Source organism: Thermobia domestica, chromosome 1 (assembly GCF_964235325.1).
Source record: "Thermobia domestica chromosome 1, izTheDome1.hap1.1, whole genome shotgun sequence".
Taxonomy (NCBI): domain Eukaryota; kingdom Metazoa; phylum Arthropoda; class Insecta; order Zygentoma; family Lepismatidae; genus Thermobia; species Thermobia domestica.
The window spans coordinates 390,235,293-390,262,254 of NC_137454.1; the positions used below are offsets into that span (position 1 = coordinate 390,235,293).

Consider the following 26,962-nt stretch of genomic DNA (forward strand, 5'->3'; position numbering starts at 1 on the left):
TATTATGTGAATCATCAAACCCTAACCATTTAACAAACACTTTATTACCTTTCTTTCTCAATATTTTTTCAACCAAATACTCATCCTTATTTTTAGTTTTCAATAATTCTGGTTCATAAAATCTTCCTCTAACTTCTTCATTGTTTAAATCTTTAATTTTATATGTTGGTGGATTAGATTCTATAACCTCATTAATAACAAATACTTCTCTTGACCAATTAGGTGTATATCCTTTCTTAAACAAACCTTTAATTTTACTTATACGAACATAATCACCAATGTTGTACTTTAACTTAACAGGCTCATATTCTTTCTTATACACTTTTTTCAATATCGCATGCTCATTTTTCTTATTCACTTCTACAGGTTTCACACCAATTATTCTATGTACTTTGTTATTATATTCATCAACCAAACCTTGCAATATTTTTAACCACTTATAATTACCTTGAACAGTAAATTTCTTCCACATATTTTAAGTGTTCTATTAAATCTTTCAACAACAGAAGCTTTCTTATCACTATAGGTTGAGTAACAATTAATCTTATTTACCTCCATCAACTTTTTAAATTCTTTATTGTAAAACTCTTTACCTTGATCTGTTTGTAAGTTATTAGGTTTTCTAATTTTTAATATTGGCTCAAATGCTTCTGTAACATTCTTACCACTCTTATCTTTAACAGGAACAGCAAATGCATATTTTGAAAACACATCTATAATCGTTAGCAAACACTTATATCCTTTATTGATTTTGGAAATACCTTTTAACACACCACTATCCATTTCTACAAGATCTGCTTGCCATAAATCATCTATACCTTTAACAATAACACTTAACCTAGGATAATTCTTTCTAGATGGTTTATGAATTTCTTCTATGTCTTCTCTAATACATTCACCTTCATATAGTCAATCGGGCTTTTTAATGAATTGGGATTTATTAGCACCACATACAACACATATACCTTTCTTAATATATCTTCCATTCTTTGTTTTTTCTATTCTAATGTTATCTATTTTTGTATCTGTTGATTTCTTACACTTAACACAATACATCATATTATTTATTATATGGAAAATTATTAACCTCAATCTATAATTCAAACACTATATCAACTAACAACATCATTCTAAAGATCGGCCTAATTCAAACACTATATCAACTAACATCATTCTAAAGATCGGCCTAATTCAAACTATAATTCAAGCATATGTTTGTTTGATACTGTTGTCGATATTTGATGATTAATACTATAATTAATGCTGTTGTTGATTAATACTATAATTAATGCTGTTGTTGGTATTTGGTGATTAATACTATAATTGATCACGAACTTCAATCTATAATTCAATCTATAATCAATCTATATAATAACTTCTACAATTCAAACACTGTTCATCTATATAATTTAATCAATATAACATTCTATAACTTAGTCTATAATTCAAACAATAATTCGATCTAACAACAATTTATAATTCATCTGTATAATTCAATCTAGAATGTTGTTATATAGATTAAATTAGAATGTTGTTATATAGATTGAATTAGAATGTTGTTATATAGATTGAAGTTAAATGTTATTATATAGATTGAATTAGAATGTTATTATATAGATTGAATTAGAATGTTATTATATACATTGAATTAGAATGTTATATAGATTGAATTAGAATGTTATTATATAGATTGAATTAAAATGTTGTTATATAGATTGAATATAGCAAATGGTTTTATGAAAGCTCTCTTTCTATGTACATTATAACAAATAAGAATTCCCCTTTTTCCATAGCTGAATTCTTATTTGCTTGAAACGTAATTATATCACCCTTTTTAATGTTTACAGGTAAATTTTCAATCAAAGTATCACCTAAATATATCTCTAGAAAGTATTTATCCAAACTTAATTCCATGTGCATTATTTTTCCATTATAGAGAAATTTGTAAAAATTAGAGATTAAATATTCTAAAGATTGGGTCTTTAACATTTCTAGTTCTCAATCGACATAATAGAGGTATAGTTTCTTTCTGCATAATCAATTTAGTAGTATCCATTCTAACCTTTTGAAAATCTTCTTTTGTTGTAAGTGTATTTAATAGGGATGATATTTCTGACTTATATTGATTAAATTCTGAAACAGGAACTTTTGCTTTAAATAGAATAGTAACATTACTATTGGTCTTTTTAAATTCTTACATATACTCACCTTTTAAAACCTGAATATCATCTTTATTTATATATGTGTCTTGTAATGTTTTTAATACATCTTCAAATTTGTTTCTATCACCTTCCAATTGACTATTAACATTACTATTTATTGAATTTAGCTGTTGTAAAGTTACTACATCATGTTGGTCAATTGCATCACCTACATTAACAAGTCTTTTGTTTTTGAAATCAACCCATGTTATATTATTTGATGTAAAAACTTCACTTACATGATTGAGTTTTGTAGTATTACCAAAGATATCCATATTTATTATATAACAATTCAAATTATTCAACAGCAAGAAGGACAGTTATACGAGCTCCACCAAAATCAATCAAATCACCATTCTCATCTTGAATTGAAACTTTGAAATTATTAAATTTATTGTGATGTATTGGGAAAAATATCTTTTCATTAGGTTCATACATAATTGGTTCTCTAAACTCAGCATTTGTTCTAAATGTTGCAATTAAGTCTGTTTCGTTGTGTGTTGTATCATTGTGTTTTAAAATCATACCTTCTGCTAAATCACAATGAATATTTATAGTATCAAACGGATGAAACCTTGGTACCTTATCTCCAACATGTTCTACTTTTTTAGCCAAGTTCTTCTCACTAAAACCTAATACAGTATTAATGGTATCTAAGGTTATATCACACAAACTGCTAAATATTTTAACTCTATTGGTCTTTCTGTCCTCGGTAATTTTAATAACTTCAGAAGCATTGTTCGTATATGGAAGGTTTGATTTAATACATTCTTCTAATTCCTTTGAATTATATTGACCAGGTTGAACTATGAATTGTTTTGTATGTCTTGAGTTACTACTACAAAATGTTAATTTATTGTTCTTTTCTGTAATGTTTGGAGTTAAGTACGTTGTGTAAAATCCTGCAACAGCTACTTCTAAATCGTTTTCAAATGGGTAGTGCAAAGACATGTTTAATACAGATGAATAACCATTTAAATTAAATACTTTCATTTATTATATAATAAATAATTAAAATGGATAATTGGGATATTAAAGTAAGGTTAACAGAAGAAACGACGAAGAGAAAGAGGAATGGTGAGTTGTTACCTGATGATATAAGATGTTTAATAGTTGGGCCTAGTTGATGTGGTAAAACCACGTTAATGATAGATAATTTTTTGTTGGCACCTAACTAACTAACTAAAAAACTAACTCTATGGTCTATGGAACCCGGAGGTTCAATGCCGCGTTCAAAAAAGCTCTCCACTGACTTCTATCCTTAGCTAACTGCATCCAGTTTCTACTCTGTATTCCAATCTCTGCGAGATCCATCTTAATATTGTCCTTTCATCTGCGCCTAGGTCTTCCTAATGGTCGTTTTCCGATTGGTCTTCCAGTCAAGACTTTGAAAGCGTCTCTACTTTCTTCCATTCTAGCTACATGACCCGCCCATCTAAGCCTCCTAGATTTGACGACCCTAACAATGTTGGGTAAACCATATAAATTATGTAGTTCCTCGTTATGAAGTTTCCGCCATTCCCCATTCCCGTTCCTCTTCGGTCCGAATATTCGTCTTAGGATCTCGTTCTCAAATACTTTCAGTCTATGTTCTTCCCTCAGAGTAAGTGACCATGTTTCGCAGCCATACAGAACAACAGGCATGATTATCGTTTTGTATATTTTAAGTTTCAAATTCCTCGACAGAATTCGCGACGACAAGAGATTTTGAACCGAATAGCAACACGAATTCCCTGCTTTTAGTCGACATTTAATTTCTCTGCGAATATGATTTTCCTCTGTTAAAATTGATCCTAGATATTTGAAACTATCCAATTTATCAAAAGTATTATTTAATATTTTTAAGGCATCCATAATTTGCTGTATTCCGGTCCCGACGCACTTCCATGTATTTAGTTTTCTCTGCATTTACTTCTAAACCCATGTCCCTGCAAGCGTTTAATAAGATCTCTGCATTTCTTTTTATTGTTCTCCTATCATCTCCTATTAAATTTACATCATCAGCATATGCCATAACCTGGTGAATACCGTTCAAGTGTAAGCCCTGGTTGCTATCTTTAATTTTCCTTATAGCGTATTCCGAAACGAAGTTAAATAATAATGGCGACAACGCATCTCCTTGTTTCAGGCCATTTTCGACGTGAAAGCTTGTGGACAAAAATTGTCCTACCCGGACTTTACTTTGGGATTCATTTAAACATATCTTAATTAATTTAATTAGCTTTCTCGGTATTCCAAGTTCTGCAAGAACGTTGTATAATGTTTCTCTCCTAACCGAGTCGTACGCCTTTCTAAAATCAATAAATAGTTGATGTACCGGGGAATTGTATTCCCACTTTTTTTCGAGTATTTGACGAATTGTAAATATTTGGTCGATAGTTGATCGATTTTTTCTAAATCCGCACTGATAATCTCCAATAATTTCATCTGCGTATGGGGTCAGTCTTGCTAACAGAATATTTGAAAGGATTTTATAGGATGTTGACAGAAGAGAAATGCCTCGATAATTATTACAGTCAGTTTTGTCGCCTTTCTTGTGAATTGGAACAATTAATGACTCTTTCCAGTCTTGTGGCAATTCTTCCTTGTTCCAGATAAGGAGAAGGAGTTTGTGTATCTTGTTCCACAATTTTTCGCCTCCAGCTAAAATTAACTCAGCCGGAATTTCATCTTTACCCGGAGATTTGTGTTTCTTTAATTTCTTTATAGCGGCTTCCACTTCTATTCGATTGGGTTCTGGAATATACGGTTCTGCGGTGTGTGTATCCTTTTCTCCACGCACATTAGTTTTTGGCTGCGTGTTCAGCAAATCGTCAAAGAAATCTTTCCATCTATTTAAGAGGCTATCCGTATCAGTGAGAACTGTTCCGTCAGATTTCTTTAATATACAAGCACGAGGTTGATAGCCTTTCTTAAATTCGTTGATTCCCTTATACATGTCCCGTATGTTTTTATTTTTACTATTATCTTCAAGTTCCTTAATTTTAGCTTTCAGAAAATCGCGTTTCCTTGTTCTAAAAGTTTTGGAAGTTTCCCGCCTGATATCTGCGAAATTTTGTGTAGTCATTTCATTCGGATTTTGTAGCCAGCGTAATTTTGCCTGTTTTCTCTTCTCTGCTAGTTTTATGCATTCCTGGTCGAACCATGGTTTGTTCCTACGTATTTCAGCGTGTCCTAATTTTTCTTTTGCTGAAATTTTAAAGCTATCTCTAATTTCAATCCAGGTATTCTCAACACTAGTGCACTCCGAATCTTCTAAAGCCGAAAATCTATTCGAAACTTCAATCTGGTATTCCTCTCTTACCTGGCTCTCTTCTAATTTTTTAAAATTGAATCTCTCCGTTTTCGGACAATGAATATTACCTTTATTCAACGATAACCTCTCTCGTATTATCACTGCTACCAGGTAGTGGTCAGTGTCACAATCAGCCCCTCTAAACGACCGGACATCAATTATGCTAGATTGCCTTCTTCTATCTACTAAAACGTGATCAATTTGATTATGTGTTTTCCCGTCTGGTGATGTCCAAGTGTATTTATGAACTTTGCGATGTGGGAATTTTGTACTCTTCACGATTAGGTTTTTGGATGTTGCAAAGTTCACGAGTCTAACACCGTTGTCATTACTTTCCTTATGCAGACTTTCGTTCCCTATAATCGGCTTGAAAATATCCTCTCTTCCTACCTTGGCATTGAAATCCCCTAATAGAATTTTCATATCGTATCGCGGGAGTTGGTCAAATATCCGTTCCACTTCTTCGTAAAAACTGTCTTTTATATCGTCATCCTTATCTTCCGTTGGAGCATGTACATTTAAAACAATAATATCACACCACCGTCCCTTAAGAGTAATAAAAGAAAGTCTGTCAGTAACAAATTCAACCCGTTTAATTGCTGGTAATATACGTTTATGAACGAAAAACCCTGTTCCTAACTGGTGATTTTTATTTCCTTCCCCGTAAAAGAACGTAAAATTTCCGGAATTCTCAGATCCGTTTCCTTCCCACCTAACTTCATGAACTCCTACTACGTCCATCCTGTATTTCTCTAACTCCCTCGTTACGGATTTTAACGCGCCTGCCCTATAAAGACTTCTAATATTCCATGTTCCAAATCTCATGTCCATTTTCTTTTGCTGAGGTCGTGCCAAGTTATCAGTCCTTGTCGGAGGCTTTTGTGAATATTTCTGAACAAGTGCTTTTTTTTTACAGGATGAGGTTGTCAGCCCTACCCAAACCTCCAAGCTGGAGGACCACTCCTAGTCGGCTGTCCGCGACTGCTTATTCAGTATATTCGCAGCTAACCTCTATATCTAGAGGCCTTCTCCTCGATCCGCAACCTGAGGACGCGCCATGCTGTGGTGATAGGAGCCCACGTTATTTGTTGGCACCTAAATGGTTAAAATATGCAAATGTTTATATCTATTCTAAAAGTCTAAATCAACCTAAATACCAACACTTAATACAACTTTTTCGAGATATAGAACGTAATATTAAAGACACAATAGCAATAATAAAAGGAAACAATGAAGAGATTATTCCATTAGATGAATGTGAGGACTATCTGTGGTAGTATTTGATGATTTCATATTAGAAGAACAAAATCACGTTAGAGAATATTTTACTCGAGGTCGTCATAAGGGTTTGAACTGTTTCTATCTTGGACAAACATATTCTAAAGTACCAAAACAATTAATTAGGGACAACTTAAACTTTCTTTGTATATTTAGACAGGACAATGTAAATTTAAAACATATATATGATGAATCTGTTGCATCTGATATGTCGTTTGAAAAATTACAATCATTATGTAGCAAGTGTTGGAGTGAAGAACATGGTTTCTTAACAATAGATATGACTAGGAAGGCGAATAATGGTAAATATAGAAATAAAATTAAAGAATTTCTAAAAGTGTGAACTAAACGTATATGAATGCAGGTGAACGTATATGTTATGTTATGTTTTTATTTTTTCTTTTATAATAAATGGATGTTAATAAAGCTAAGAAGTATATTAAGTTAAAAGAAGAACTTATTAAAAGATTTAAGGAAATTAAACAAAGTAATCGAAGTAAGTATGAGAAATTTAAAGAACAAGATCAGCCTGTTATTGATGCAATTAAAGATTTAGGGCAAGATATATCAAAAGTAGCAGAAGAAAATAAAAATCTAATTCGAGTTAGTTCCAGTTGTGTATAAAAGTGCGAGAGTGGATTCAAGCTTATTAGAAACACCACCTATGTAGAAGAAATAAAACACATGAAAAAACAAATTAAATATAAAGTAGAAGGAATAGAATCTTTAGCAACAACTCATTTTGGTACGATTGCCTCAAGATATTATGCAACTAGAGATGATAAAAGTTTTGGAATACAACCATATGAAGATGGGAAAATTATACATATGATAGGAAATGCAGAAGTTAAAATTCATGGTGATGATTTAGTTCTTAATAATCGACATTATACAGGAACAGAAGGTTTATGGGAATTATTGACAAAACATAATCCAACAAATTATAATGATGATGATCTAGAAAAATATAAACAAATAGTAATTGATTCTAGTGTTGTATTTCATAATAATGATCCAAATACAAGAAAACAAAAATCTAGTAAAGGTAAAAAATATAAAGAAATTATCAAACCTATTTGGGATGAATATATAAAACCAACAACACATTCAAAAAAGACACCAAAATCTGGAGAAGGAATAAAGGTATATAACGAATTATCAAAAGAATACATATGGATGGATGATGTGAGAAAACTGATTGATCGCTTGATTGTTATTGATGGGGAAGAAAAATCTGGAAATGATAACTTTTATAATGAGAAAGTAGGTATTATGGATATGATTAATTCTAAACTCATACAATTTATACCTAATGATCCAAAAGGTATAGGTTATTTGATAAAGATATTGAATACGGTGCCACCAAAATTTTGGAATAGTGAAAAGTATGGAAAAGGATTAGTAAATGATTTGATTAATAAACTTCCATTTGAGTTGCATATTCCAGGATTTCAATATTGTGGTTCGGGTACAAAACTTCAAGAAAGATTAGAAAGAGGTGATAAAGGTATTAACCCATTAGATGAGGCTTGTAAAGAACATGATATATACTATAGGGATAATAAAGATACAGAATCAAGACATATTGCAGATAAGGAATTAGAAAATAAAGTTTGGGAAAGAGTTTTTGATAAAGATGCTAATTTAATAACTGAAAAACTACCTGCTCTTGGAACTGCTCTAGTGATGAATGCAAAAGTAAGATTTGGTTTAGGTTTATAAGTAACAAAAGTAAGATTAGGTTTATAAGTATTTTTTAGATTTAGGTTTATATGTACTTTTTATGGAAATTTTTCATAAAAAGCTTTTCACTATATAATAAATATGCAGTTAAAAGGTTTTACATTTACGATTCCTAATCAGGAACTTAAACAATTAAATATAGATCACATTTTAACTAACAAACAACTCAAACAAAAGGAAGCACAACTAAGTAAAGGACAATGTATGTCTCTATCTCTTTCTATACCACAACTTAAGAAAATAAACAAAGAAATGAAGGCAAATGATAATAAAGTTCATTATGGTGGTTTTATATTTATTATTCCAACGATTTTAGCTTTAATAGGTGCTCTAGGTTCTGTTGCTGGAGGTGCGGCTGCTATTGCTAAGACTGTAGATGATGCAAAAAAGAATAAAATGAAATTAGAGGAACAAAAGCGACATGACTTAGCAATGAAAAAAAAACAAGGTGGTAAGCTTTAAAAAAACGTAAACTCCAAAACAGTAAAGAAAAAGAAATTAAACCTTTAAGTAATTTAGACCTAATACAACTTGTTAAAAAACTTAAGATAAGAAACTTTAGAGGTGTATTTATGAGTGATGAATTGCCTAAACAACCAAGGAAGAATGAGTGTGGTATTGTTAATTTTGATACGTCTAAAAATATAGGAACGCATTGGATTTGTTATTGGAAAAAAGTAAATAGAAAGTATGTGTTTGATTCATTTGGAGCTAATCCGCAAAAAAAACTCGTAAAATATTTTGGTCATAATATAGAGTACAATAGCAGCCGTATACAACATTTTAACGAGGTAATTTGTGGATATTTATGCATTACAGTGTTAAAAATGTTTACAGATAGGTATAGTTTTTCAGAAATTATTAGTCAGGTGAATAGGAATAAGGATATTTGGAGAAGTTATATTTAAGTTTTTATGGGTTTATTTTATGAGCTTAATTCATAAAACGATTACAAATATTTTTTATAATAAATATGGATAAGATAGAATCATATGAATTACAATCCTTTAAACCTAATCTGAAAACAATCGAGAATTTAAATAAGCCAAACAGGTCTATTGAATTTGATATTGACGTGGGCGATGGCTTCATACATTCTTATTATGCTGATATTTATGTAACTTTTGAAATTAGAGGTAGAGACGCTGATGGAGAATATACTGCTGGTCAAAATATTAGACTTATTAATAATTTCTTCCCACATTTGTTTTCTCAAATTCAAGTTAGTAAGCATGGACAGATATTAGATATTATAGATTATCCTGGTTTAACTTCAACAGCTGTAAACACATGTACGATTTCAAAACCAGAGGCAAATCACTATGATGAATGTGGATGGAAAGGAATTACGTGGGCAAGAACAGATGAAGAAATAGTGTTTTTGCTAAGACTTTTGCCAGGATTTTGTTCAGATTTTAAAGATATTATGTGGAAAGGTGGATTGAAATATACATTTAAAAGAAGTGGTTCTGATGATAACTCATTTGCTATTTCGAAAACAAAAAAGCAGGATGGAACATATGAAGACAATCAACCACATCCAGGTAAAGTTAAGATTACAAATATGGAGTTAAGAATGCCTATTGTTAATTATGAACCTAACTATGCTACCTCGTTAAGATCTAATATGTTAAAAGAAGGTAAGATTCCTATTTCATTCAACACATAACAATGTTTACAGAAGACTGTTAGTGGGAAGTACTTAGAATTCGATTTAACTACACAATTTAACTCAAGTGAATTTGATATGCCTAATTTTGTGATTGCCTTTTTTCCAAACTGATAGAAATGATAATCAAGAAAAGGATTCAAGCTATTTTGATCATTGTAAAGTTCAGAATATCCATTTTTGTAATTCTAGAAATGAATCTTTCCCATTGGAATCTTTAAACTTAGATTTTGCAAAACATAAGTATTTGAAAGTTTATGAAATGTATACGGTATATAAGCGAGCTACAATTGGAAACACTGAGATGTTTTATTATCCTAAAGAGTTTTTAAAAAATAGACCAATGTTCGTAATTAACACAAGCAAGCATAAATCAGTAACTGTAAGTGATAGAACTAATTTGAAACTGACTGTTAATTTTGAAAGCGATGTACCAGATAAACCAATTTGCTATGTTGTTATTATTGGTAAGAAAAATTTAGAGTACGATGTTGAGAAAGAAAAAATAATTGAGAAGATATAAATCAATTATATGTTTATTAGATTTGTTTAGTTTGTAAGTGTTTTTATGACAATATCATAGAAACTTATTTAATAAAATGACTATTCCAGATAACATTCCACGTGAGAATTTAATTGCGTTAATTGAAGATACTATATTAAATCTTGAGATGTTATTAATGAAAAACAAAAGGAAGTTTAAGAGAATAAAATGTGTTTATACTACTCTTATTACGTTATCAATTCTATTATCAGCTTCTACAGGGTTCATCAATGTATTTATTCCTGTTACAGTGTATTCAATTATTACAACTGCATTTGCTTCGGCTTCTGCTGTTATCACTGGTCTATCAACACGGTTTAATATAGCTTCAAAGAAAGAATATTATAAAAATATGGTGAATCGAATTGGGCTGTTAAAATAACTTTACATTAAGCTCATGAATGGTGAATTAACAGATGAAAATGTAAGAGATATTGTTAACAGAATCAATGATATACTTAACGAAATTCGAGGCTATTAGAAACTGATTTTTAAAAAGTTTAATATAATAAATACGATGGCGAGTCATATTGAACTTTTAAATAAACTTGGAAGTCTTGAACAAAAACAGGTTTTGGATTAAGAGAATTAGAATTAAATACAGAATATAAGATTGTGAAAATGGAAAAGATTAAAACTAAGTTTGGAAAGAGCATTTTAGTTGAGTGTGAGGAGTTTAAGGTATTTCTTCCACCTAGATTTACAAAACACTTAACAGATAAAACGATTGATGAGATCGTTAAAGATGGATTAAAAATCAAATATACTGGTTTAAAAGATAATTATCCAATTGTTGAGTTCTGTATGTAAATTTCAAATGAGGATCGGTTTTGTAAATCCAAAAAATTATAAAAATGACCAAAAATATGTCGTCAGAAGTAAAAAATGGAGTGGATAGAATGGATCCTCAAAAGAAATTTATACTTACTAATAATTTCAATGTAATTGTGAAAAATGTGCAAACCGAAGTTGAAATAGTTTTTGATATTAATGGCTGTCTATTCAGCTTGAATTATGATCAGTGGACAGAGTTTAAGAAGACATTATTTCCTATTGAGAACAAGGTTAGCAGAAGATTCCATTATGAGTATCCGAACTTGTAACTATCAATACACTAATTTGTAACTATTATGTAATTATGTAGAATTTAGTTAACTTTTATGGTAAAATAATAAAAGTGTTTTTGTAATTTTATTTTACTAAATTTAGTGATTTTTTATAACTAAATTTAGCGATTTTTTGTTTTTGTAACCAAATTTAGTGATTTTTGAAGTCAAAACCGGTTATAACCAGATTTAATGATTTTTGAAGTCAAAACCGGTTATAACCAGATTTAATGATTTTTTGTAACAGATTTAGTGATTTTTTATAACTAGATTTAGTGATAGAATGCATTAGAAGTTATTATGAGTAAGATAGAAGTTATTTGAGATGTGATATAAGTTATTTGGGGGATAGGAAGTGCTAAAAATTATTAGGGGGTAGATTAGAAGATATTTGGAAGCAGGGGTGCGCTATGTTATTGAGAGGTGGGGGTGCAAGTGCGCCAGAACATACATTTATTCCCTACTTTCATGTCTTCGCAAATCCTTTGATTTAATCTAATAAATGCCGTTTCACAATATTCTGTCCACAACCATTTTCTTCCCTTTTTATAAAATGCGTAAAACAATGCGGCAACTCCGGCCAGGCTCTTCAAAAACTTATACTAAGAATTGAAGGAAACCTAAGAATAGTTGTAGCGATCTCATGCTTACACGCCTTTGGTAATTTACTATTGGAAATACTGACTCCGGATCCTTCTCTACTCCAGCTGGAGAGATAATGTATCCACGAAACATCCAAGTTGAGCGACATTTAGCTTACTTCTTGAGACTTACATTAATATTGGCTACTTTCACACATACAAATAATCTTCTCAACTTTTGTACATGTCCATCAAAGGGGTCATGATATAAATATATGTAGTCTATATATCAACCAACTCCTTTACCAAATTCCTCTTTTTGGAGTATTCTTTGGAGTGTCGTAATCAGTTGTACTGATGCACTGATGTATCCGTACGGCGCAACCGTAAATACCCATTGTCTGCCTTTGAAAGTGAATTGCCGCGAATTAGGGTGTAATGGTATTGAATGGTAACTCGGAATAAAATCTAATTCCGACTAAAGCTTGCGATACTTAGTTTTAATAAACGTTATCAATGTCTTCATTCTTCAACTGTCTTATTCGTATGTTTATTCATTTCTTTCACATCCAAATACATTTCGATTTTGTCCGTACCATTTTTGGAACGACTAAAATGAGGTTAGAATATTTAGACACACTTCGTTGTAAAATTCCAGATTCATACATTTTATGATTTCTTTTCTAACTTGAGATCTATACCTAAGTGGTAAAGATTTTTCTTTCCTGCTATGGAATCTTGCGTATTCACCTCTACCTTAAATGTAAATTTATTACATCATCCATTATGATCTTGGAACATTTCCCTCATTTCATTGAGTAACCCCCTTAACTTTCTTTCTGCGTTTGATTTAAGTAATCAGCTGAATCCGTACACTCACGCGTCTCTTTGTTTCAGTAACACAATCCGTTAACCCAATTCTGTTGTCTGGTTTTAAGTATTGTAACGCGTTAAATTTTGACTTATAGAAATGATAATCTTATTTGTGAAATGGGTACTTGCGGGATGGATGAATTATCCGTAACAGCTTGACTTATCTTGATCTTTTGCAACACTGTGATCCCCTATTTTCCGCTTTGCGGTGAAGGCAGAACAAATGAGGTACTTATGTGTTGCAGTAATATCCTTTTCCACACGCTGGCGATATGGATCACTATCGATGCGTCTTAAGTTTTCCGATCGTTGGTTAGGTTCTGAGGAAGCCTGGTGATTACCTCCTGTAGTCGTCTCTGTTGGATGTTCGAAATGCTGTGTGACTCAGAGACTCTTATTTGGGCTTAAAACTCTAATAACGAACACCTTTTGAGAAGAGCCTAGAGCATCCCAATGTAAGGATTTCAAGATTTCGATCTGAAATATCGGTGAAAGAGTTAACATTAGACATTACTCATCACGGCTGTGACGTGTAAGGTTAGTATTGTACTTTTATTGTACACTTCAATCGAATATTAAAAAATATTGGAAAATTGTCAAACATATTTCGTATTTAAAAAGGCGATGTGTGTATCCGACAGCCTGAATCAATAGAAACCTCAACCATGCAACACTCACCACGTCGCACCGCGATCCACTAAGCCCAGTATGACTTCAACCTTAGTAAATTACTATGACCTATTACTCTTCGCAACCACTGTGGTCAACCGTCATCTATTACGTTCGACGTCTAAGTAGCACTTGCTGTAAATGAGCATTGTACATTAACACTTCTTATATGTATTTATTTAACGTAATTCATGACTGAATTAAATTTTACGTGGTGAGAAGGAAGAAAACACAAAGAACTTGGACATTTCGTTGCTAATCAGAATGTGAATCTCTATGGTTAATTCCAAAACGTTCTTTTCCTCCACAGTAACTGTAGATCACGCCATTATGATATAAGCAGCGTTAAATATTGGTTATAGCTCGTTTAAACGCAAGAAATACAAAACTGACTGAAGCAAAGGTCTTGTGATGCTAAAACGAAGAATTCGTTTTACACAAAGTCAGTCACTGTAGATTGTAGTCTTAGATATTTTAATTCTTCTTCGTTCTCTTTTTGTATCTCGCAATTTATATCAAGAGACCTCTATTTATGCCCATTCTAGGCATAGTTTTCAAATATTGTTGTTGGTTGTAAGTTTTGTCACGAACATGTCTGCACAGGATCCACCTATATATCTCTTATGCTTTTGAGCTACTGAGAACTGAAATCGTACAAGTGTACAATAGAATACAAAGAAACATAGCGTTATCTAATTATGAATTAATCTACTTCTAATAAATAACGGGATGCCTTCCAAGGAACAGATACCCTACAAACGTTCTTCGAAGTACAACAGAATGCCTTACTTCAAAAATCCTAAAATTTTGAGTTAATCCATTTCTAACTGCCAATCATGGAAATAATTTAATGCTTACTTACTAAATAAACGTACCACAGCACATATATTTATAAACTGTTTGCCTACCATTTAATTAAATAATTACAAAGCACACTTTTCAATATTTCTCATAAAACGGTTACGTAACTACTTATCATTAAATACAAAGAAAAAACCCTAAAGTTATAACTTGATAATATTTGGTTACGGAATACGTAATGCTCTCTATACCCAAGTATAATGAAGTATGGAAGCAATGCATTCGCTTAAAAAATCGAAAGAGAGTGGTTGAGTATTCATAACTTCCTTCTTTTTGTAATGTTATCGAATTCTATCGCTTTCAATTGAATTCCAATCCTTTTAGGTTCTCTTATCTTGGGCTACTTAACTGTCAACATTTATCTGTAGAATGGTTATTTTAAGTTTAAACATCCCATGTTTGTAAACCCAGACTAAAGGGGAAGTAGAAACGCACAACAATAGTGCAACGAGGAAAGTGAGAAGCCCGTGAGAACTCAAAGAAACCCAAGGAAACTAGCCCCAATGCCGGAGATGATTACATTTAGATCCCGTAACAGTGTCAGTGTTCAAAGAACAATAGAAAACATATTACTTTGCCTGCAAATTACATACAAAAATAGCAAGAAAATAGAAGACTTTTTCTCTATTATGAGACACTCCACTTTAAGATATAACCTTCTGAGGCACGAACATTTATCAGTTAAGTTAATGAGTCACATAATAAAATAAGCGTATGAGGAAAAGTTGAGTTTATGGTTGGTCTAGTAAGAATTCTTTTCTGATATGACATACATTAATGTTATAGCAAACGCAATAACTTAAAGGATACTGTAACGTCAAATATCTTATATAAAAAAAGAACTCAATAATTCCATAGTGTGATTCACATTTGGTACTTTTTAATTACTAAAGTGTTTTGTATATAAAATAAAGTTACAGTTTAAAAACCGATATATAAATAAATACTAAAATATCATTTATATCACGAAAACTTTTTGAGTTAGAGGGGAAAGATATAAATAATTCGGCGAGGTACTCCTCCCTATAATAGGAAACGTATGACCGGATATTAAAGGAACAGTTCGACTTAGAAATGCATTTTTTACAATTTATTTTTATTTGTAGAGTTGAAAGTTCTAAAAGGAATGGTGTTTGTTTGATCCCGATACGTCCAGTCGTTAGCGAGTAACAGAGGAAGAAAAATTTTGTGATGACGTCATAGGTGGGCAAAGAGCGAGAGCAGGCTTACATACTACACAGTGCCGAGCATTTCGTTTGTGAGAGGTGCGGTGGCACGTTCTAAGTTCGGTTTCCTTTTCCAGTACTGATTGAAAAGACTTACAAATATCATCTGCATGTAGAAAATGATATCTTATGGTGGGCTTTACAAACGTCTTTATAATATTATAAAACGTATTCTATAAAGCATAAGTTCAGCGTTTCAAAAAAAAAAAAAAAAATCGAAACCAGTATGTAAATAGATAGCGCACGAGATTGCTGCAACACCTAAGTACCTTTTCTTTAATCATTCTTCCGATTCCCAAACATATGTTCATTTTTACGTTTTGTTGCAATTTTTAACGCTGACCCTATAATTTTGTGTTTCAAGGTATGTACAGGAGCGTAACATATGAGGCAAAAATGAAATAACATCTGTAAAGTTTGCCAGAATACGAAAAACTTTTCACCGGTTAAATTTCTTTCATTCTCAGAGCTGTCCGCGGAACAACTCTCATCATCCGTTTCATCATCATTGTCACATGATACAGAGAAATTAAACGAGGGATCAATGTCTTGAGGAACAGTCATCGTCACTGATTCCTTCTACAAGCCGGTATATTTCACTCCCTAATTCACATTGTATAGCTTATTTCTAAAGCAGTATCTTCAGAATCATGAGTGACATCGTCTCTATTAACCTCTAATGCCTCGTCTTGACTACAACCATCAATTGCGTCTTGTGCGATATTTGTACGTTGGTAACTGGACCTAGATCAGTGCTTGTTCATTGGCTCGGATTTTAAACCTTTCAATAATATACTTGGAACAGCATTCTTTCTCAGTTTGCGTGTAAATAATTCTCCTGGCATTAGCCAGAAGTGCATCTAGACGGTAAAAACTCGGGGCGGGGGGAAGTCAGAACTCAAACTATGATGTGTATATCATGTTTACTAAAAACTTTCAAAAAAATCTAAATAATAGCTTAAATCAATTTTGTCACTCAAAAACTGGGGGGCCTAGGCCCCCGGCCCCAGCCTAGATCCGCCATGGCATTAACTTTTCTTTCAGTAAACTTGACTTTTCTCGAAGGCAGGCTCTTCAAAATGTTCGGAACACGAGTGATTTTATTTGGTACATTTTTTCCCATTGATTTTCTTGGGCCATAATTTATATCGATCTGGTGATTTCTCACGACTTAGAAACGTAAGAAAAGATACTTTACGTCCTCAGCTTCAATTGCACAAGAGTTACAACCGAAAACACAGCAGGTGTTAGGCATTTCTACTTCACTTCACAGACACAGCACGCGCTGCACTAACACATGTTTTCTACTTCACACTAGTGTTTCTTTCAGAAAAAAAATCCGAGGGGGAAGGGACACTTAGTACTCGGAGAGGCACATTACTTTTACACAGTACTATTATATTTATTACATTATAGACGTATTATTGTGGTCTCCTCCGGGGGAAACTCTCAGAGCTGCGGGAGACAGTGCCACCCTAAAAACATGTCTGGAAGAAACACTGTTTCGCACAACAAACGTAATTACTGCTCTCTCTCTACTCTTTTTTATACTAATGCTATAGGAAAAATAACTAACAAAAACTTCCCTCAAGGATTCAACACAGAGCAAGACTGCTAACAAATCCAAAACACAATCTATTAAATGCAATGCACTATTAAAGGTTTATCAGCTGCGTACAAGGGAGTGGTTGCTGACTCACAATGAGTTTCTCGCGTATCCGACCCATGACGTCACCATTTACGATTCATCAAAAACAAATGCCTGTAGAAGCTGAACGAGACGGCCTATCAAGATATAAAAAAATACGAGTCTTATTTTTGTTTCTCTTTCTATTGCACTAAACTTGTTTTTAACTCGAACTGCTTCTTTAACATTACTCAGAAGCGCGTGAGAATTCAATCGTGACACTCATGGCCTGGTGTAAGGAGGTTTATAGCAATTTACCGTTACCTTTGCATACTTATGTCAGTACAGAACTGTCTTTCTTCTTACAACGCTATGCATTAGGTTGCATTATTTGTGCTCAAATATTTGCGATTCCAATAACAGAGTTTAAGGTGAAAGAAAAAGGAATACTTAACGAAGTATTGCAAATGTTGAAAAGAAAATATTTATACAAAACGTACTCTAGATGAAATAAAACGCATTTAAACGTACCTCAGTGCCTGCGCATTGCTACCAACTTCTCGATTATCATTTTCTTGAACATCCTCTTCGTCATTGTTCTTGTCTCCAATAGTGGAACAAATGTGACTGCTTGACCCTTCCGTGATGTATGTAATATCGGAGGATCTTAGCCTGACCTTACTGTGACAATGTTCGGCATTTACATACACATCAGCTGTTGGTAAACGCTTCACCAAACATATTGCTTTCGAAGTTAGTTTCCAATCTGATATTGTTTCATCCTCATTCCTTTCTGAAGATATATTCTCTCCTTCCGTTGCACTTTCTCCTGTATTGTATTCCGAAGGGATAGTAAGATGATCTTTATGATCATTACTGTTACTAATACATAGTTCATAATTACATTCTTCAAATGACTCGTTTTCTATTTTCATTTCAACTTTAATAGGAACATTTTCTGTTTTCATTTCAATTTTATTACAGATAAAGTTGAAATAATGTGAAGCCATTTTGGTCACACAAAACTGTTCACGTTGGAGATTTGGAACCTTCAGCAGTTAATGTTAAAGAAAAACCAATAGATCTGAAACCAACAAGAAAATATTATTCGTTTTAACAAAATTTATGAGTGGCTTGGAAGAAGACAACGGTAATTGCACTTAAGATGAAACTGAGTTAGTGCATGGAACTGTTTGGGATCATACTAGAGATGTAAAAAGTACTGGAAGCAGTACTTTAAAATATCCGAAATTTTGCTACTACTTATATCAAAATAATGATATACCTAAATACCGAAAATGCAGAACTATATAGAAATATCAAAATACTCACCAATATACGATTATTTAAAATTTTACCCTCATCAAAGAAAAACTTATTATCTGCTTGTACGTAAATAAGTATATATACGTCTAAATTTTCTTTCTTCCATATGATTATAATTTTCTTACACATTATTACATTTTATCGAAGTACGACTCTTGCTTTATTTTTCTCTTTCCTTTCAAATAAATTTATCAATATTCAACGTATGACCACTGTTGCATGAGCACAGAAAACACCAAAACCAAAACATCATCTACTGTATTACCAGTTTATATTTTAAAAATAAAACACGATAGCAATGCTATTCAAATTTTAGACTACCAGAAAAATCGAGATAATCCTTATAGTAGTTATTATGACACTTCGCATAGTTACGCATTACGTTGAGAAACTGTACACAATTTGTTGAAGAACAGTACGAAATGACCTCAAGATGCTTGGTTAGAATCTCTATGGTTAGCTTAGGTTAGGGTGACGTGGTATCCGTAGCGATAGACAGTGGGAATATTCCCAGTGGGACGGAAAATATAAAATGAGAATATTTCAGTTTTTTCCTCCGACACACAAATTCCTGGGAGGTAATTTATTTCCCTTTCTTTACTTTATTTCTAAATTATAGGAACCATATAACTAATTACTTTGATTTCTTATTATTTACTTCTAGGTTTTAAATTATTTGGATGCTAAAAAATTAAAATTCGTTGACTATATTTCTATACCTAATTAATAATATGATTCTTAGATAATATTAAAAGAGATGGTGATACTCACAACTACCTTACGCGTGGAAAAGATAACTTATCCTCTGTGTATCATAGAACATCAGCATACGGAAAATCACACATCTATATGGGTGTAAAGTTGTACAATTAACTACCTGGGTACATAAAAAATAGTCATGGAAAGAGTTTCTTTGTGAATTCAGTGCGCAAACTGCTATTATAAAATACATTTTATATTGTAAATGAATATCTTAGCAGCAAAGTTTGAAACATCCAAAAGTAAATAAATTCCAAATGTATATAATGGATTTATGTCAGTTGATGTAGTTTTATGTATAGTTAAGATGGTGAATACAATTATACAGTAATTAAAATAATAACTAAGTTTATATATATATATATATATATATATATATATATATATATATATATATATATATTAGATTGTAGAATTGGTTTAGCCTATATCTATCTTCACATGTTATTGAACACTAGAGCATTGTATTTGTTTTAAATATTGTATCGAAATTATGTACTGACGAGTCCTATATTATTTTGTACAAATGCACATGTAGCATAGTCCAGAGAATGATTAATAAATCTAATCTAAATTCCATATCCATTTCCACTATAAAGAATCAAAGTACTAACTTACAAATGATGAAAAGGAACCAGTTTGTAAACTAATGTAGAAATTCTGTAGAAATAGAAATACCATAAATACACCCCGAATAAATGTTAGTAATAGACGTCGGTCTGTCTGCTTATCGAAAAGAATCTGCATGTAGCCGATGGTGTCTGTCTGGGGATTGTTCGATCGGAGAGTATCTACGTAAGTCTTAGGGAAAACTGCATCATAAAAAATCTCTGTAGTTGTTTTTTTTTTTTTTTTTTTGTGATGTTAGTGTCATATTTATGTTACTGCATGTTAAGGTATAGAAACTGTAGTCCTTATGGCAGTGGCGTAACAAGAACAGGTGAAAGCAGCAGACAATGAAGGAAGACAACGGTAGTTGCCGCTTCTGGTGAAATTGAGTCAGTGGGTTGAGTTGAGGTGATTTTAGTTTAGCGTCCCTTTCAGCAGCGAGGCTATGTGAGACGTGGACCTACTGATTAACGTGGAATCCGAACCACATGAGCTCCCGCCGGGAATCGAACCCGGGTCTTCCACGCCAAAGGCGCGTAATGAGTTAGTGGGCTATCATTGTTTGTGATCATACTAGGGATGAAAAAAGTACTGAAAGCAGTACTTCAGAGTAACCGAAATTTTGCTACTACTTGTATCAAATAATGATATACCTAATGCCGAAAATACAGAACTATACAGATATATCGAAATTCTCACTGATATGCGATTTTTTAAAAAAATTTACCGCTTGTCAAAGAAAAGCCTAACCAATTATTTTCTTCTACTTACACACGAGATATCATAGGCCTCTATTCTCTTTCCTCGATATCATTATAATTTTCTTATACATTATTACACTTACTCAAGATACGATTCTTTCTTCTCTCCCCTTTCTTTCAAATAAATTTACCAATACTAAACGTACGATAACTGTTGCATGAGTACAGAAAACGACAAAGCTAGAACATCTTCTACTACATCACTAGCTCATATTTTTTAAAATAAAACATGACAGCAATGATAAACAAAACTTTCCACTTTAAAATGGATAACATTTTCGACATACCGTAATATTTTATGGAGAGATTTGCTTGTTCTATCCAGCCTTTCGTCTTTACTCAAATGCATGCAGCGGTAGCAATTTCTAGATAAATTTATTTTCTTGTCGTTGCCGCATGCTTTAGTTCACTGGGCTTGCCTTCCCGGATACTTTCATTTCCCTAGTATTTAATTCTCTATTATTCTTCTAGTAACTTATTGTATTTTTTTGGTTTTTGGTTCTATTTGCGTTTAGCGCCCAATCTAGTAGCAATGTTATATGAAACATAGACATACTGGCTATGATTGTATTCTAACATGAGTTCCTATCAGAAATGAACTGGACTTTCACGCAGAAGGCGGACAGGATAAGCTTAGAGTATTTTTAGAGAACTTGTAAAAGATGTGATGGGACATATACCCTACTAATGTTTTTAGAGTCCAGCGCTACTTAAATTACATTAACGAGAGATCATACGTATTACGAGCGTGGGTAGATGGTATATTTTAACGAACTAAAACATCTCATATATAGATACTTGCTCGCATGGTATTTTAGTTTTGAAAAGTAACGATATTTTTCGATATTTAAATGACCAAAATCGATATCAATCAAATCTTAACATTGAACTTCCTAATCGGCATATATATTAAGAACTAATTCGATAACTTTTAAAAACTTAACTAAAACATAATGGCTACAGAACTGTTTCCTTTCTTTTCGACCAACCTTTTACAATAAATTTACTTTACTAAATTCAATCCTGTTGTTATTAATAGCTTTGTTGACAAAAAAAAAAAAAAAAAATCTCGCAGCTGGTGCGCTTTTGGCGCACATTTCCGAAGATTTACAATAAAGTCGAACACTTTGCACACACATTAATTGAATAAGTTTCTGCAAGCAACGAAATGTTATACAAAATAATACAGCTGTATTTTAGGTTTACAAGTGCACGTGTACCACCGTTGTCATTACTGATGTACGACTGATGTACCACTGATGTACGACGGATTTAATAAGTAAATGCGTATGAAAAACGGCTCTGTTAGATGATACTTTACAATAGCGGTGGATTTCTATATAGTGTACAGACGATATATTTTATGTTTACAAGTGTAGCGTTACTAGTATGAAATTATAGCAAGTGCTATTGAAACATGTATTAAACCACTTCTCTTCACTGACTTCGTTTACGCTTATAACTACCTACTCTGAGAAGCCTGCTCCCTTTTCACACAGTCCCGCACATGCCCTGCTATGACTCGGGGTAGAGAGCATTTGTGCTTTCTATAGGCTGCCTGGTACAGGTTGTTTATTTTTTTTACAGTCTAGTTGTTACGTTATACATCCAGAAGCTTTATTTATACGTACATCGTAAAAGAATTGTAAATTTTCAAGAATTACTTCTCGTGGTCGCATAGAACTTAACCTAGGCCAAGCGACATACTTTCATGTTGGCAAGCGCAAGTCGTTCATGGGAGAATAAAAAGGAAGTTAGTGAAACAAATATATTTTTTCAACAATTAATTTGAGTAATGGACCTAAAGTAAATCTGTATTTTTTTTTTTTTTTTTTTTTTCTTTTACAAATATTGGTTTCAATCAGACAGTTTATTATAGTTGCCCGACAATGTTCATCATCTCAAGGTCTTTTTCCTACGAGACAGTGAATGTTTCCTCCTTGAGCTAAAAAAAATTCACCCGGAGTTTTTGCGATCGGACTACATGGTTACAGGTGTTTTTCCAGTATTCCTTTCAATCTAAGGCAAAAATCTTCTCAACTCGTCATTACTACCATTAATTTTCGAATGACATACAGGGTGACACACGACAGATGGACGGTTTTTAATGAAGTAATACTCAACTAATTTGAAAATTAATGCAAGTTTATTTACACAAATTCAAAGCTCAGTATTTGCCATTTTAGTTAAAAAAAGTTCATTACCTGCTATTCCAGTTATTTGTGAAAAATAATGTCGTCAAGGTGATGTCTATCATTTGGAATGTAGGACTCAAGTCTCAACATTTTCTGGTGTCGTTACACTACGTCTCGGGCAAGGATGCCACTTATCCAGTATGTTTCCAGTCGATCTGAAATTTATCACCCATCTAAGGATTGTATTACGGCGAGGAACAGCTCCATGTCAACCGACATTAAACCGCGGAAGAAACAATCGCTGCATAGCTATAATAGACTTACCACTTCTCACGAAACTGTCATAGACAAAGAATCCAGGTTGCAAGTCTCATTGCTCAATAGTAACTGACCAGTTTTTGAGTAAATAAAATGGCGTTTTCCGTAGATCATAACTATCCCAACCACGACCACCTCCCACCACCGCTCTCTCAGTACTATGCAGTTCAAAACCGTCCGTCTCCCGTGTGTCACTCTGTTGTAACACTGAGTACTAAACACGTATGCATAAAGAGGTTCCGGCATACAGAGACTGTGCTCACATAAAGGCACGTTTTCAATCAAGATTCATTTTTTCCCTCGTAATTGTACGAAGTTAGAAATCTTATATTATTCCCTGGATTTCATACATCGTAATTTAGTTACTAGGTAAAGCGCAAATCGTCTTTACTATTATGTTGTTGTTCTTGTCCGATAGCGATTGTATCTCGTCTTAACACAAAAATAGCAAGAAAATATATCTGATAATGTCATTCCTATATATTTGGAAAAGGAACTTAGTGAACGTGACGGCAATCTTTTTGCAGCAGAGTCACTTCATAATTTGCATACTGTCCAACACAACCTCCACCAGCCAATTGTTCCCCTTGGATTTACGAAAATTATTTGCGAGTGACTGGTTGTATGAAGGAGGGGAACCCAGGAGGAATCTTTCCCAAGATATGCAATTACTAGGCTGACCTAAGAACACACACTAGTGTAACAGATCCGCACTGTCTGATTTTTTTTTTTTTTTTTTTTTTTTACAGGGCGCACGAGCTATTTGTTGGCCACTTAGCACAAATTCGTTTCTTTTTCGTTGTAGGTATTCTCTCTTCTACCGAGAATTTAAACACAAAGTATGAAAGAATGTATGTTTTGAAAAATTATTCGTATAGTTTTACTATACAGATGCATAGTATAAGAACTTGTAACAGGAGTAGGATTAGTAAAGGGTTAGAAGCCCCGCAGGGGATGGGTGGGTTCTCTTCGCGACATAAAATGAGCAGATTTAAGACTTAGCCAAATGTTTCTGTACATATTAGAATCTCTAGATTCGTAAAGTAAAACTGCACCAAATTATTTCTTGTGAACTCCCTGAAATCCATCTATGCTAAGTAGGATTTTGTGATAAGAGCAAAAAATTCTTGAGGATATTGAGGACCATTAGGAGTACGAAATTTTTACGTGAAATACTAATTTTGGCGTAAACTTTAATATACTCGATCTACCTGCGCATCGGAAAGTAGGACCGCTTCAATATAGTAGCGTAAGATAAAGACAAGTAGCATAGGGGTAGAAGTGCGTTAGCTCAATCTTAAGCTTATGTAAGTTTTGACATATTTTAATTTTTTTTTTCTGAGTGAGTATACCAGTTGGAGCGGGCATTGCAAAGTTAACCCGTAACTTCTTATATAAACATATAAATTCACGATGCCACATTGTGATTTAAAATTTTTAAACTCACATTGCTATATTTTCTTCTACAAACACACTAAGCAGCATAACGGTTAAAAAATAAGCGGTAAGCAAGGACTCTTCTCCTCAAAGCTCATGTGCAAGGTGACCAGACGTCCCGGTTTAGCCTGGACAGTCCCTGTTTTCAACCGTTTTCCCGTTTTTATCCGATTCTCAGACAGGACGCCTAAATATCCCGTTTTTAAGCAAAAATGACCAAGGTGCCACGTAATTATTATTCAAAATATAAATGGTCAATGCAAATTCTACACTCTTCCGTCAATCATTGGGAAGGTTAAGCCGTGTCAGGAACTTCTGAATGTTCATATGAGAACTGAATGTTCTGTGATTTAAATGGGAATTTAGTTCGATTTCTGAGTGTTCAAATAGTTAAAAGTATTGTTGGGTAGTACTTAAGTTAGAAACGCTGTGTTAACATTCTTACGTGTGTATTTTGTAAACTGAAAATACCGTTGAGTCCCAAAATACAATCTGGAAGTCACATATTTATGTGTCCCGGTCGCGACGCCGATTCGTATGTGTCCCGTTTTTGCAAGTAAAAGTTCTGGTCACCTTCCTCATGTGAGCCTCCATGTATTTTATGAATATGCATTTTTTATTGTTATATGTATTTTTTTTTTTTTTTTTTTTTTTTAATGAATGGGTCCCCCCAAAGTTACAGAGAAATCGGTGCCGTTGGTCACAGTTCACAGATGCAAAACTGGACATTATTACTGTATCACCAAACCAACTTGAAAATCGAAAAAAAATGGACCCAACTGTACTGCATTGAGTTACATTTGGTTGCAATACATTATGTTATTAGGCGTGCAGTTTTACCATACGTATGAACAGTACAAGCAGGGGCGTCATTTAGGTTGGGCATGGAAAGACATTTGCCCCCTGAGTTTGAGATTTATATAGATTTTATCAATAGAATAGTAGTAAGTCAGTGAAAAAAGCGAAATTTTACTTAAATCAAGGGGTCTTGCTCCCCAAACCAAATCTGAAATGACGCTACTGAGTATAAGCAGTAGTAGTAGTATTAGTAGGAATAGGTTGTCTGTTTTTGTTCTCGACATAACATGGCTAATTAAAGACTTACCCAAATCTTTCATTACATTTTACAATGTATGGATCCGTACAGTAAAACATGTGTACCTCTCCGCGAAATAGTCCATCCGCCTCCACATACAGTGCAGCTTACATCTTCAAAAACAAACAACAAATACAACAATTCTTATCTGTTACTATTCCCTTACCCGACTTTCACTCATTCTTCCTCACAAACTTAAAGAATTGATCCGATAATTTTCCTAATATTGGTCCGACGATACAGCAGTTAACCCCAAAATTGTTTTATGTATGCTTCACAAACGAAGATTTTTTTGAAATTAATACTAAATTATCCGCGTTCTACCGGTTCCTATGAATGTCCTCACTACTCTTATCTTATTTGTTGCTGGTTCACTTTTGGCGCACCACATTTTGGCATATTAACAGATAAAATTCAGTCCTTTCCATGGAAGGACATATTCATAAAGGACAAATTTCGGTACATTGTAAATTAAAAACTTATATACTCACGTTGGTATTTTTTCTTTTCTTCTACAAAAATATTCGCGGTTAAAGAAATAGGTAATTAGGGATAAATCCTACAAGTCACAGATGTAAAAATTTTTATGTATACTTCACAAAGTTGTTTTTTGAAATAAAATGTCCAATTTGTTTGTGGTTGCTATCACTATGCTCAACAGTGTTGCCAACAACCTCTGAAGAAAATAGGCTAGTTTATCTTCAGAAATAAGCTTTTTTACGCAGAGAAAAAAATGGGTAGATTTTGAACGGCTAACCTAGATTTTAAACCTCCTTTTTGTAGATTTTAAACCTCCTTTTTGTGTGTAGGATTTTAAGTGAGTTATAGTAAAATATGAAATGTAGAAT

At 32.9% G+C, this 26,962-nt stretch overlaps 1 protein-coding gene across 1 annotated transcript in view; it reads right to left on the reverse strand.

The window, feature by feature from the left end:
• Window positions 1-26,759, reverse strand: part of LOC145665179 (uncharacterized) — a 49,281-nt gene extending 22,522 nt beyond the window's left edge. Inside the window, exons 1-2 of the mRNA XM_081732467.1 lie at window positions 26,606-26,759; window positions 18,205-18,757 (exon numbers count right to left, since the gene is read on the reverse strand). Coding sequence (XP_081588593.1) covers window positions 18,205-18,683 — 479 coding nt within the window. The 5' untranslated portion in view covers window positions 18,684-18,757; window positions 26,606-26,759. The remainder of the gene's footprint in view (window positions 1-18,204; window positions 18,758-26,605) is intronic.
• Between the last annotated feature and the right edge of the window lie 203 nt (window positions 26,760-26,962).